Source organism: Diuraphis noxia, unplaced genomic scaffold (assembly GCF_037042655.1).
Source record: "Diuraphis noxia isolate RWA-SAM2 unplaced genomic scaffold, SU_Dnox_SAM2 contig0005, whole genome shotgun sequence".
Taxonomy (NCBI): Eukaryota; Metazoa; Arthropoda; class Insecta; order Hemiptera; family Aphididae; genus Diuraphis; species Diuraphis noxia.
In genome coordinates this window covers 12,974,072-12,989,300 of record NW_028301715.1, presented here as the reverse complement: position 1 = coordinate 12,989,300, position 15,229 = coordinate 12,974,072, and the positions used below count along the sequence as shown (strand labels likewise).

Here is a 15,229-nt window from a genome sequence, read left to right as displayed (position 1 = left end):
ATACGGATTTTCTAGATAGTTTGGGCTTATTTTCGATTTATTCTATATAGTCTATACGAAATAAAAACAAAACGACGATCATCAATAATATTATACTTGATTCTGATACAAAACTGGAATTAATCATACACTCGTATCACATAATGTTTATATATGCACATAATAATCTACACTAAAGCGTAATATACATATTTAACTGCTTTTTTCGAAGTCACACAAACCAAGTAAAGTTTAATGTGATTCAGTGATATTTGCACGTTGTTGTAAAACTAACGAAACAATAATTCAACACATTAATTTGAATCGAAGTAAACTACTCTATTTTATCGCCAAATGTAGTTGATTGTTAATCCACTTTTTCACTTTTTTAAACATGATATAGGTGTATATTTTTTTTTTTGGTTCCTATCTTTATCCCTGAGATAGATAAAAATCTCTTTTTTTCATAAGATATACGCAATCTGTACTAAATTGAGCACCATAAATAGTATGTGGTGATATCAAAATCTACTTAGTATTTTTTTATACGGTTTTTTCATACAGCTGATGATGGGCTCACAAATAGGCGTCATTTATCTCAGAGGTAACTCGTAATTTGTCTCTACTGTCTGAAGTATTTAAGACGAGTCAGAATTATTTGATATATGTATATAAATATTTTAAACTGAAAAAACCGACGTTCCTTAGAATCATATTATATTACTTGAAACCGTATAGTCACTTCAAGTACAACGCGCTGCCGTCGACGACCATTACGAAATTTAAACGGCCCGATTGATAGGTATACATTACTCTCGCCACTCTGAATCTAAAGCGTGATTTTTTGTCCATATAAGATCTTGCATTCATCTGTACGCATGCGTCGTGTATTGTTACAGATTTCTGAAAACGTTAGGTGAGTATGCACTTCACCGTCACTGCAGTGACAACATTCGTCGTTGTTAGACAAAACGCAAATGAAATTCGAGCACTGCGTAATTAAAAACATATTAATTCGTGACTGTTGAGTAATAGATGATATTATACTTTAATAACTCGCGTAGATGGGCCAGGCCCCGTTCACAGTTCACTTTCGTCCGTTCACCGCAACACAATAAAAACTGCATATTGTGTATAGGACGTGTGCTGCTCCCTGTGAAAAAAACGCGTTCGCTGTCGTTAACAATGCTAAATGCAGCTCGCCGCTGCAGCAATAATTTATTCATTTTTTTTTTTATCATTATTATCATCGTATATGGGTAAGGCATGATATTGTTACATATTTTGCTATTAATTATTTATGCGCGCATATGCCGTTAAAATATTATTATTATCGTTGCATTACACAGTATTAATATACCTAGCGACGCCCATCGTTCGGATCTGATCGTAAATCATTGCGATAAATCGATCCGATGATCTATATGCAGCAACGGCCGTGTTTGCCCACAGGACGGCGACCGCAGTCTATGAACCGTGTAATGTTTATCGTAATATACATACATAAACCGCGTGTGCGGGTAGGTACTATAACACAACGTGCGCCGGTCGAATCATGAGTAGGAATGTGCTCGGTGTTATGATAATATGGGTACCTGCCTAGGTATCGACAGAGGAAAGAAAGAGTGAATAATCATAAGTAAACATGTAAAAAAAAAAAAAAAAAAAATGAAAGAATATAATATTATAATTTATAACTGTATTAATAGGTAACTGTATTAGCGCGCATAATGATATACATAGTAAGTATACCTAGGTAGTGCATAATACACCTCATATATGTACAATTTGATGTATAAGATATACAACATTATATATATATATATATATATATATATATATATATACCGTACCTACGTTTGTATAATATTGGGTCAATGTCAGTGGGACCACGCCAGACGCCCGCTAATACCGGTTCATGTCTTTTTAATGAACATTCGCATTATGTAATATTTAAAAAATGATATAGTAAGTTTTCGCCGCTTAATAACCATTTATAAAACGCACGTGTGTGAGTGTGTATGCATAAATCGATTGATTGACGGTAACCATTTGACACGCTGCGATATTATTATTATGTATTATTGTATTATTATTATTTTATTCGATCGCGCTAACGATCTAGGTTTAGTTTTAAATAAATGCACGTTTATTTTCAAATCACATAAATCAAAATTGTGATTATATTTGAACACGAGTCGTGTTCGATATGTTGCAATAGTTTACAGATTTTTCGGCTATTGATTTTTTTTTTAATGCATTCGTAATATAACCATATAAGCAGGTTGGTAGGTATTGAATGAATAATTATTAATTTATTATGAATGAATACACTTATTATACGATTATTCGTCTCTATTATCACCAACATAAATATTATAATAACATTGTTAACACTGTAAATGTCAACAATTGATTTTATAATCATATTATAAATTATATTAACCATTTATATTTAAATATTTAAATATTAAAATACTAATAACTAAAATTATTGAAACTATTAGATTATTTTTAATAGATAATGATAAAAAAAAATTGGTAAAATTCAACAGTAACTGTGTTAGAATTTTAAATTGAGGATTGCACGTAGATACTACTCTAAAATAAAGTTAAAATCAAAGCAATTGGTATAATATTGTATAAAATATATTTTTACAAATAATTCAATTAAAAAATAATTAGAAAACATAATATTTTATGATATTAAATTATTTATTTCCTAATGTATGACATAAAAAATAAAAAAACTTTTGTGAATGTAACAAAATAAACAGAATTATCTCACAATATTATTATTTAAATATAAATTTAATTATCAATATTAAATACTGACGACAAAATACATTTGATGTACATTTTAGTTTCACGGTGTTCATTTTTCCCTTGACTTAGAATTTAGGTGATATATTACTACGTTGTAAAACAACAGTCATCTACAATAATTGGCTTTACCTACATATATATTTTTTTAAGGGCCTTCGCTCCATTGTGAATTTTCCCAGCTCTCAGATAAAAAGATGACGTGAATTTAGAATTGTTTGTTTTTTTCAACAAACGTTATGCATATTATATTTCAGTTTCATTCCGGGCACCTTCATTTCGATTCTAATGGGGAATGGATAAAACATCCTAAACATATTTTCCGACTGCATTTCAGTGTAATGTCCGCAGAACAATTATATTGCAAATGATTTGAGATAATTTTGTCGAGACAATGACTTTCAAGTCGGATTTAATCTATTCCAACAATGACCTACTTTTAAGTTTCCTATCGATACAATCAAACATAATATTATGATCCCTATAATAATATTGGCTATTATTAATTCATTCCAAACAAATGTTTTTCATCCAATAGGTAACAGGTCAGAAGGTCCTTTTACCTACCTCTTTATTGCACTGCAGCCACTGATGGATGTATATTGATGATATTATAATGATTCGGTTTTTGACCAACCCATATCCCGATTAATGGACGTCGAAAATCACGATTCGTATTCAAGGATCCGTTGTAATTAAACACAGGACAATGTGTTGTAATAATACGTGTAAAACATACATTTTGAATAGAGTTTTCAATAAATAAATAGGTATTACTTTTATTATGATTATGGTTGTTTTTGAATACTAAGTATTACGAACGCGATTTAGCGTACAAGTGGGCACGTTCTGAAATGTTTCGTAGACGAGTAGGAACCATGTTATTAATATTGCTATTATATTTTGTCATTTGGATAGTAAAAACTGTATTATAAATTCATTTTATGGATAAATAGTATTTTTATTTTTATGTTGGAGTATCTAAATACTTGTTGGGTAATTTCGAAACAAATTGGTTATTGTATACAGTTTTTTTTCAACAAAATGATGAGCTTTGTTAAATTAAGATTTCGGATTTAATAGTAAAAATATAAATACTAAGGGTATCAACAACAATTTAACAATATTATCTTAGTGCGTTATTGATTTTCTCAATTGGGTATATTTCTTTTTTTAATTGTATAGTGTTTCTAAACATTATTTCGGGTTGAAGAAGTACTTTAAAAGTTTCATAAATATATAGAACACTCAATGGATTGGAAACTAGACACTGATGAAACTTTACAAAAATCGTGTTGAGAAAATTGTGAAAACCTTCAGTAACACACTAAAAGTAACGTATTAACGATAACGTACTTAATTCTAAAAAAAGCACTTGACATTTTACCTTATTATATTGATTAATAAGAGACGTGAAGAGATGTGATAAACTAATTATTTTTTATTTAGATAAAGAAAGATAACTTTTTTAATAATATATTAAAATCCAACCTCTTAAGAGTACACCATATTGTTAGCTGCTTGAATATGGTTAAACACAGATAATAGGTTTAAATGAAATTTTTGATAGACATTATTTTTAATGAAAAGTCTAAATCAATAATACCTACACCGTCAAAATTAAATATTTATATATTTTAATGTTATATTATTAAATAAAGAAACAATTTGTTTTACGTTAAGTATTATTATTATACCTATATAATGCGAATTATATTTTATATAAATAAACTTATCAAAATAATTAATTAATCTAGACAGGTTTACATCTTAAATAACTTGTAGCTTTTTGTCTAATCTAAAAGATTGAACATTTTTCTTGATAAAAATCTACAAGGATCATAATATACTGAGGTGTATAATTTTTAAAAATGCATTGTTTATTTTTTTAATATTATTGATTTGACAAGTAGTATTGGTTATGTTCATATTACTATAGTTATGATTGTATTATGTTATTTACACATATAAAATGTATCATTAGATTCGTACAATAAACATTATTACAATCTCAACAAGTAAATTGTTTTTATTCATCGTTCCTATCAAATATATATTACAGCTCTCACTGAGATGAGCAAAGCGACATGATACTGCATTAGCGTCTCACACTTTATTTTGGTATTCTTGTCAGTATTTTTAATCTTAAAAAATATATCTTACGACGTGTAATGTTTATAAATTAATTGATATTCAAATCTGTTATGGCTTTTGAACAGAAATATTATAGTTCATATTGTTATGCAACTTTGTGTACTTATAATAATATACCATTGGTAGGTACTATATTAAAACACGCCCATACCATAAAAAACATTTTTAAGTTAACATATTTTGTAATAATTATATTGCGAAAAAATGGCTTCGGCTGTGATCGAAGCTAAATGATCAAAAGCCTAAGAAATACCAGTTGTGTCTAAATGAGAAACACTTTCGAATCGAATTCATTCAAATGGACATGACTATTTATGTCGTTTAAACGTAATAACATTAAGATATATGCACCTTTTCGAATGACGTGTTTCGAATAATCCAATTGGTATTGTTTTGTCACGTATTACACTGGATTTTCAAATGATCCATCATTTTTTCGTAAACAACCACTAAAAAATGTCGGAACCTACTCGAAGAGGTTGTCGATTTATCAATCTTGCAAAGATAAATGTAAAAAAAAATCTGTGTATATAGGACAATTTATTTTCTTTTTCTCTTATCAACGCCTTTAGTTCTGTAGTCCAACTGTTGGCTAATATATAATGATTAATGATAACTGATAGATTTTCATTCATTGGTTATACAACCAGAATTTTCGTCCAATATATATAATAGTTATTTTTTAATACATTTTCAATACTTTTCCCCAGATTTCCTAGTACATTTGATAAATGAAAAAACCATTCAGTCTCCTAAACGATTTCTAAAAAGTACATAACTTTACCTAAATTAAACACTTCGAGATAACTGTATACGTACTTAAATAGTTACCTTGAACGTTCAAACGGACAATTAACAGAACGTCGGACTAATATTATTAGTATTATTATTAATCGACTATTTAAAGCTACACACTTTTGCAGATATGCCAGTGTGAATGTTATAGAACCTATTAATTTTTAGACAATCAAATTGTTTTATTTAAAATATCAATAATCATTGCACGATTTTTTGGGTTTAATCCACATTAAATGAAAATACTAACAAATAAAGATTTTTTTTTTGTTTTTCAATAATGACGTTGATTTGAGTGTATTGACAAGTGAATGTTCAAACATGATATTGTAAGCCGTGCGTGCCTTGTAAGATCGTTAAGGTATTTGTCATGTTGTTAAAATTGTAGTATGGATACATTGGATAGATATTAATTAAATTAGAGCTTGTAAGCTGATGCCGGATAATGTCCGAGTTAGAAATGGTATAAAATGTGTTGTACAGCTCAATTGTGCGAGTGACCGTCAGCATATTATTCGAACTGCAGGTGTAGTAAATTAGCTTGTTCGTTTACGCCAACATCGTAATATTGCGATGTGGCGATTTTGTCCATCGAGTCTTAACAAAACGATATTGCATATCAAAATGTATTATTGTGTGAAATACCGACAGGTATAGTAACAATAAAAAGACAAAAAACGATTTTTGGTGAATATGATGAATGATTTATTTACACGGCAATGTATACACAATCATTTAAACAAAAACAAATGAGTCAATGATTATAATACAGACAACTGGTGAGCGGACTCCAGGACAGTGGAACCGTGCAACAGCTGATCAGAGACAGTCGGAAGAAGACGGAACAACGATAAGTATAACAATTATGTTGCATATGGTAATATACGATCACGAATGATGATAATAATTACCATCACCGTCATCGTCATCGTTTGAGGACGAATTAATAAGCTGGCTTGTACGGGGCTGGCTTGTATGGGGCTGGCTTGTAAGCGGGTGCTGGGTAGGCTGGTGCGGCTGGGTAGGCGGGCTTGTAGGCCGGTGCGCTGTACGGGGCCTTGTATCCTCCTTCGATTTTCTTGACCTCGGCGTTGAAACCGTTGTAGTCGTCGGCGGTGTATTCGACGACGCGGGTGGAACCGTCGGCTTCCAAAAGGCTGTACGATCCTTTGACGTAACCGTTGCCGTCAGCGTATTCGGATTGGCTCTTGACGTCGTAAGTGTATGGGTCGTTTACGCTGTACTCGAAGTTGTACGGGGCCGGGGCGTAGGCGGGCTCGGGGGCGTAGGCCTTTGGTGCCGGGTAAGCTGGTGCCGGGTAAGCGGGCTTGTAGGCCGGTGCTGGGTATTGGGCGATGGCGGAAACCACGCATGCGGCGAAGATGATCAGCTGTAAAGAGAAAAATTTCGAAATCAAAATGGAAAAATAATATTTTCCGCTTTCACACTTTAAAAATTTTTTTAAAAATTCTTACAGATAATATCGTTATAAGACCGAACGACTTACCTTAGCGGCCATTTTGTTGATTGTTGTGTGTGTGTTCAATCGAAATGCTCGACGACTGTGTGCAGAAATGAACTGGTGAATACAGAGACCCGAGACACGGTATTTATATGCTAAAACATTGTCGCGGCATCCCTTCCAGACGCATATGGCACACGAGCTCCGATCGGCTCGCAGTGGTCGTTATTGTTTAGCCGTGCACGATAACCGGTTGAGACGGGGAGACGCCCGTTAAGTCATATTACGCTCGTTTTCTTTTACTCTTTGCGACCTGAACACAAACCATAAAGTCCCACGCCTTCGTCATCGACACAAGTGTTATGCCTATGTACCGCGGACTTAAGCCTTATTACATATATGTTAGGTAGGTACGCGACACCCCCCCCCCCCAAAAAAAAAAAAAAAAAAAAAAAAAAAAAACAATGCAAATTTGACGAGATGACTTTGAATTCAAAAGTACATAACGTTTGACTTGTATTAACACAATATTTGATTTAAAACATTACTGTAACGATATAATATTTATATTGCGTATTAATATATTACGAATAACTATAATTGTTTAAGCAAAAAACATTAAACAACATTTACTCGTATTTGTAAAATGATAATCAATATAATGATTTTGAATAAAAAGTTTTTATTTTAAACTTAAATTGTTATAACTTGAATAATTAGCAATATAGATTATCATAAAATATAGTCACTTAAATATTACTCTTGCATTTACTATAACGAATTAATATGTAATTTGTACTAATTATACTCATTTAGTTTATGAATAAATTTCTCAAAATTTAACATCGTTATAGCAGTGACTATCTAGATTTTGTTTGTACATTTTCAAAAGCCTCAATGCCGCATATTTAATATTTTAATGACATTTGTATTTGTAATGTAGAAAAACATCATCTGCAAGGGAATTTTTTTTTTTTTTTTGATAACTTACTACTAATATAAGTAGTCCATAATTAATAATTTTCGTGTATTAACATAAACCAAATAATTATCGAGTAGTTTCAAATAAGCTGCTAAACATCAGTTTGTTAATCAGCTGCAACATCACTCGATTTTGTGACAAATCAACAAAGATTTCTGAAATACAATTTTAACTAGGTTAAAATTTAACCTTAATGATCAACTATCTAAATTTATAGCACAAATTCTTCGTCGGAAACACTGTTTATTCGGGAAGTTGAACGGGAAATGGAAACTTCCGCGAACTAGTATGATGTTACGACGCCACGAATACATCCAGAACTTTGAGCCGTACCTACTAACAAATGGACATGTGTCCAAGACTTCATAAGTGTGGATAGAATGTATAATACAGGAAGTATATTATTTCCGTTTACTACACTATCAATAGAACTATAGTGGTAGCTATATGTTATACCTATTCAACATTATCATACAATTTCGTGGTCCAAATACCGGCTTTCGGTGTTGCATCAATAATATCTAATAGTGACAATAACTCAACATTTTGACGAAACCTTACAAATATTGTTAAAACCAACTTTTCGGTAATGGAAATATAGGTAAGGCAAAGCAGAGATAACATTTTGTTTGTATAGAAATTCAATTGAATTTATATTCGTTGCCAATTTAAATTTAAATTAGTCGCTACACAATCGTTTTCTTATATAGGTACCCTTCTACGAAAAACAATAAAGACCCATCAAAATAGGCAATACACATCCTCGATGTGACTTGAAAGTACTGCAATTTATACGCAGCATAAAAAATATTTCTTCCTTGCAATTCATAAAAGTTGTTGTGTATTACAATATATTATCGGTCATAAATATGTATAATGTATTGGGCAGTGGGCACATATTTTTACGTAGATTGGCCATGGTATTGGTTTCACAATATTATTATTATACATAATCGACTTCTGTTGGCTTACAATTTTTTTTTTATTCATGATATTAAGTCCGATGCTTATCAATAGTCATAATTGTTTGGTTATCAGACACTAATATCTCCGTGATTGCGTCATTGAAGTCCAACCCATTTTTTACTGTCAAAATGCATTATATAAGGACGACATATTGTGTTCGCCTCAGGCTTTAAACAAATAAAATTATATCAATATCAATATAATATTTATTATATATTATACGTTTATCGCCTTTAGATAAAAGCGGTTTAATATGTTGTATTAGGTACTTGTGAACTATATTGAAAACATTATAATTATAATTACCAATATCTGTAATATATCACCATAAAATATTAACTTTTTAAATTTCATTAAAAAATAAATAATGATCAATATACAGATCCAACCCAATATCTATTTTAATCCATTAAAAATAATGCATAAATATAAAACAAAATCCTTGAGGGATTTTGACGATAAAGATTACAGCCAGATAGCCTCGGTGATTATTTTTCAAATTTTTTGTCGATATTAAATTAGTAGGTAATTTATTAATCCCAACTAGTTGTTTGTTAAATAAGATCATTATAATGTAAATAAATATGACTGTGTATGCTTATATAATAGATAACAGTTTTTTTTTTTTTTAAGAAAGTGGCCCACAAAGTCACAAAGATAACACACTTATCTTAGTTTATCACACCACACTGTTAACATAGCAGAAGTTATAGAATTAAAACAACATTTGTTACACAAGTAAATGAAACCTAGTTCTGTGGGCACATCAAAATATTAAATATAAAAATGCAAATATCCAAATAATGTAAAAAGTCAAAAGTAATTAATTGCCATTGTAATAAAAATCGCATTTTAACAATGAAATAATACCAAGCGCTGTAGTACCTAAAGCAAAATTATGCAAACGCGATACATTTTCATTTTTCAAATTGTTTTTAGTTATGATAAGACGGCTCTAAATATTATTCAACCCAAACCATTTACGAACGATCGCTGCATTAATGTGTTTTTACCATGTAGTTGCACCGTACACATTATGTCAAAAATAACAAACTTTATTGCATACATTGTTATAATGTTATCCTTTCAACATACGACTTAGAACGTTAGAACGTTGGTATATACTAATAAATCCTAAATAAATGTTCATGATGTATACCCACATGCAATAAAGATGCGACCATGATAAATGGATTTATTTGTTTCGAGTGATTAATAATATTATATTTTCTATTACCTATCACAGTATCAGTGCACCTATCGCACATCATAAATAAATGCTTAGCCCAGCAGAATTTGGCGAGCATATTATACCGAATAGAATTAATGGCCTGCAGAAAACGTACCTCTATTCAGCGATAAAATATCACACCGGCTATTACAATAATAACAACAATTTTAAAACTGTGTTTATAATGTCGTTTTATTAAGCTTGCCAAGACGTTGTTCATCAATCACAGCGATAATTGAAAAATAATTATAATTACAATAATTTGTACTCAAAACTAAAATAAAACTATCTAGGTAGTCGTTTGTAAATCAAATACGTGTTTTGTGTTTGGTAATCGCAATAGACCATATTATATTATAGACTCGATGAATCTGTATAAGATCAACTGTCAAAAGATTACCTCATAGTATTAAAAGATTAGTAAAAATAAGTTTCGTAAAAAACAAATCAATATCAACTAAACGTAATATATGGAACCATTTTTATTTTTTTTTTTTTTAATGGGATAGTTTTTTGTACCTAGTTTGAATTTTGAAATTTATTACCACATTAAAATGTAATAAATAAGTAATAACTATTGCTCAAAATTATTCGTAAAAGGAGTGTGTATAATATGAATTTTCATCTTTTTAAATTAGGCAAGTGAATATAAAACATTTCTATAATATATAGGTACCATATTCAGCTTAAAACCAAGCTGTATCATATTATCACAATACAAAATAGTAAATACCTATTATCCAAATGTTAATTTAAAATAATAATGATATACGCTATAATATCGGTCATATTTTTTGATTCACCATGTTAGTACCCACATAATATGTAATAATTTACTTTATCGTGTAATTAATATTTTATTATTCCAGAAACATAATCAGCTGCCGATAATGTTATCGAACATCACCAATCTTATAAATTGTTTTTTTTTGTGTTAAAATGGTATTTAACTAAGAGCTTTTTTTCAGTTACCTTAATCAGTAAAACCAAAAGACATAAATCATTTTTACGCGCCAGATATCATGGCACGTACCACCGAAAACTGTTTCTTCTCTTGTTGATTTCTAGACCGTCTATTTTATTGTTATTATTTTTTTTTTTTAATCCATAATTTAAAAGTATAATACTTTCTTCAGCCGTTAGGTAGGTACATAGTAATTTTTTTATATTTTCGACCGGGTGAAACTAACCAAAAAGTACGGTACATTACACTTGTCAAGGTGAGAAAAATATGGTTTTTGTTTTTATTGAGCAAAGTCACATTGTTTCATCCATTACTCTTAACATTTTTTTTCCCACATATTTCCAAGTCCTGAACCATATATATATATATTACTTTTTTAAATTTATTCGCCCATTTACTCAATGGTGAATCACAGCTTACAGGCATAATGGCTAATCCACCAATGAGCCAAAATCATAGACATTTACTAAACCAACTAATAACTGGTTCATTTTCCACTAGTCCACACCAGACACCTACCTGTTACTATATTATGTGTATATTATTATTATTATATATGTGGTAGTTGCAAGTGTTGACGATGGAGAAATTTGAACTGGACCTTTATTGATAACGAGCTCTTGCTTTTTTTTTATTATTATTATTATTAATCTAGGTAACCGACATTAATTTATAGCGATCGTTCTGTTCGTTCACGACGTAACACGATACCAACTAAATATAAAATATGCGTAAAAATAAAATAAAATCGAATTATCATAAATTCATTGCAAATAATATTACATAAGTCTTTGTGAAATATAAATGCGTGTATAACACGTTCAAAAAAACGTTTTTGACTTCTTCTGTAATCGAATGTAATTATTAATCATTGATTTTTATAATAACATATAATCGTAGTTTTAGCCGAAATCAATTAACGCGTCTAGTTTATCGTCTACGATTAAGAATTTATCAATGATGCAATTATTTATCTGTACCAACATACAAAATGTACTAAATTTTTAGAACTATGATTTTAATGGAATTTAAAATTCAAGACTAATTTTTGATTCACTGTTCAATAACAGTTTATTACTAATTAAAGCAAATTTACTATTCAACAACGAAACCAGTTTCGCAAAATATAATACCAATAGCACCCACGTTATATTGTTAAACAAGCACTAAAATATTCTAATCTCAATTTAAAAAGTTACTAAATTTTTTTAAAGTTATTACTTTTGCTATTATAAACTAATATATATTTTTAATTATTGAAAACAGTTTTGGTTAATCGATTGCAAATAATAGATTAATATTATTCCCTTCTTATAACAAATAATGAAGACAAAAATACATTTGTATTATTAATGCATCATTTACCAATCGTTTGAAAATAAATAGTATAAGTTTAGAGACGGAAACTGTAATAAAATTAAACTATTGCTAAAAAATAAATATTAAATATATAAGTATAACATGTTTTTGAACATTAAATAAATATGTTTGTATATAATATTTATTCGATAAAAATTTTTATTGTGTACCACAATATATGTTTTATTATAATTGGAATAATATTTAACAAAGCTTAAAAATATATTTTATTTCAACGTAAATCTACTTATTTGTTTATTTTATTAGATTATATTAGTAGGTACCTATACGAGATCGAGTAAATTTTACTTTTCTTGTTATGAGCATTTATATCTTTGTTTATAATTGCTTGTATATCCGTTAAGGATAATAAACCACTATTGTTGAGCAGTAAACCACGATAATTAATATTCAGACTGGAAATTATGCTTTAATTTGCATAATTTAAATTATTTCGTATAGCAAAATATTGTAAGTACGAGTATTTTATTAAAAGCATTGCAATTTATTTAACTAGGTAAGTTTTTTCTGTTGTTCGACTTCAAATGCAATTTACTGTTCGACGTATTTATACGATGACATTTTTGTATTGTTGTTAAAGTTCAACATTTTTTTGGTGAAATATAACTTATTATGATTCATCAACAAAACGTGATTGGACTAACATTTACAACACGTCTATCTTAGGCATAATTTACAGGAGATAAAAAAGTACGTCGTTAAAGTAACAGCACTGACGAAATGTTTATAGTGTTCTTATTTTTAAAAATCATTATTTCAAAACACTTTTTTTGTATTTAAGTGCTGTTCTTTCTCTGAAAATAAGATAATTACTTTTCCAGGATCATTCGTTAAGAATGGATAAAATGATAAAGTTTTGTCAGAGCTCTTAACTCTCAGCTGAATATTTATATTTTAAATATAATAAGTTTGGTCCGATGTCAAAGATATACTGTGCAGGTGACCCATTTTTTATTTCATTATTCATTGTTAGAAATATTTTGATTTTAATTAGAAAATATTTGGTAACAAACGAGTATTAATATATATTTTAGCGTTTCAGATATTATAGTTATTTCAAGAAGTAAAATGCCATGATTGTGTAGATAATAACAGGCATTTGATGTGTTCATATGTCAGAAATGAAATAAATTAAAATTCGATAATGCGAGGTTATTTAGTTTATGTTATAAACATTTTTTGCTGATTGATGAGTATTGAGTAGGTACTCTGTGCATTGCAATGTATACGACAAAGTCAAGTATAGTATTCACGGTCAGAAAATGAGAGTTATAATAATAATATTATTCAAAACATCTTTAAATTATTATACTATTTCGTAACAACTGCAAATTCTTTTATAGGGTCATTCGTCTTGTCCCATCAGAGATAATGCATGCCGAATAATTGTCCTGGACTGAATAGTCATTTTGAAGTAATTAGAAACATTTTTGAGATTTCGTAAGGATGATTGAATGTAACTCTCAGTATTTTTATAGCGTTCAATTTGAATGACCTTGTTGTACATAATATGCGCGTATACATCATGATATGTACTTATAACCATTCGTACATTAAATAAACTAAATACGTCTTGTGTCATTTTACACCATTATAGGGGACGATTGCCGAACGTTTACCTATGTTTTTATTTGGTATTAAAGATTAGTATCTATCTATAATCTATTTATTGTTTCTTTTTTCCCAAAAAAATCATCATTACGTATAACAGAGAGTCAAATCCTGAGTTCTGAATATCGTCCAATATGTTATATATATTTGAACATGCGTTTAACATAGGTACCTAAACTTCCAAAATAATTACTGGAAGTCGGTAATGCTTAGTCGTCGATCGATCGTTATGATGGGAATGGCATTTGGATCGACGAAAAACGCATACGATAAGACAATATTTTATCATACACAGACGCTTTGGGATATGATTTCGGTAACTCAGACGGCGTAAAACATCACAGGCTATTGATCATTAACGCAAAACTATATGGACAAAACGTGACGGGGATGCTAATATTACGCGTCTATTAGAAAGCCGTTTTTTCAGGTGGTAAAATTTGATGTGCAAACTGGTCCCATACATTTTGTTTTTTTAGAAATCATTTTAAAAAGTTACACGGAATACACAACGACGAGGGGACGATCCCCATTTCCTATTACGAATGATCAGTTTTATTTTTTTCATTTCATTAAACAACTTATAAATAAGTATTGTTATTTAGATTTTTTATTTATATACATGTAAGAAAATTGTTTTTCATTTCAAATTAAATTATATTATTATCTTTGCCATATTTGTATTCTACATAGATTATACTATCTACTAGGCATTTATTTGTAAATAGTCTGCTAGATAACTGAATTATTGTTTTTGTCGACTTTTCAACTCTTCCACTAAACGACATAGCAATGATTATCGATTTACGCTGATCGAAACGGTCATTGTCATCTCTGCGTCGTAGGCAAATTAATTTTCTGATTATGTGCAAGAAAATCGTG

The 15,229-nt window shown here is 29.5% G+C and overlaps 2 protein-coding genes across 4 annotated transcripts in view; both read right to left on the bottom strand.

Annotated features, from left to right (window-relative positions):
- Positions 1 to 15,229, bottom strand: part of LOC107163545 (A-type potassium channel modulatory protein KCNIP1-like) — a 414,281-nt gene that overhangs the window by 379,335 nt on the left and 19,717 nt on the right. The window lies entirely within an intron of this gene.
- On the bottom strand, positions 6,433 to 7,414 carry LOC107163557 (cuticle protein 7-like). The gene is made up of 2 exons (XM_089229184.1): positions 7,259 to 7,414; positions 6,433 to 7,141 (listed from the first exon to the last, which is right to left on the bottom strand). Exons 1-2 carry the CDS (start codon positions 7,268 to 7,270, stop codon positions 6,695 to 6,697), a joined length of 459 nt encoding a protein of 152 aa, XP_089085310.1. The 5' UTR covers positions 7,271 to 7,414; the 3' UTR covers positions 6,433 to 6,694.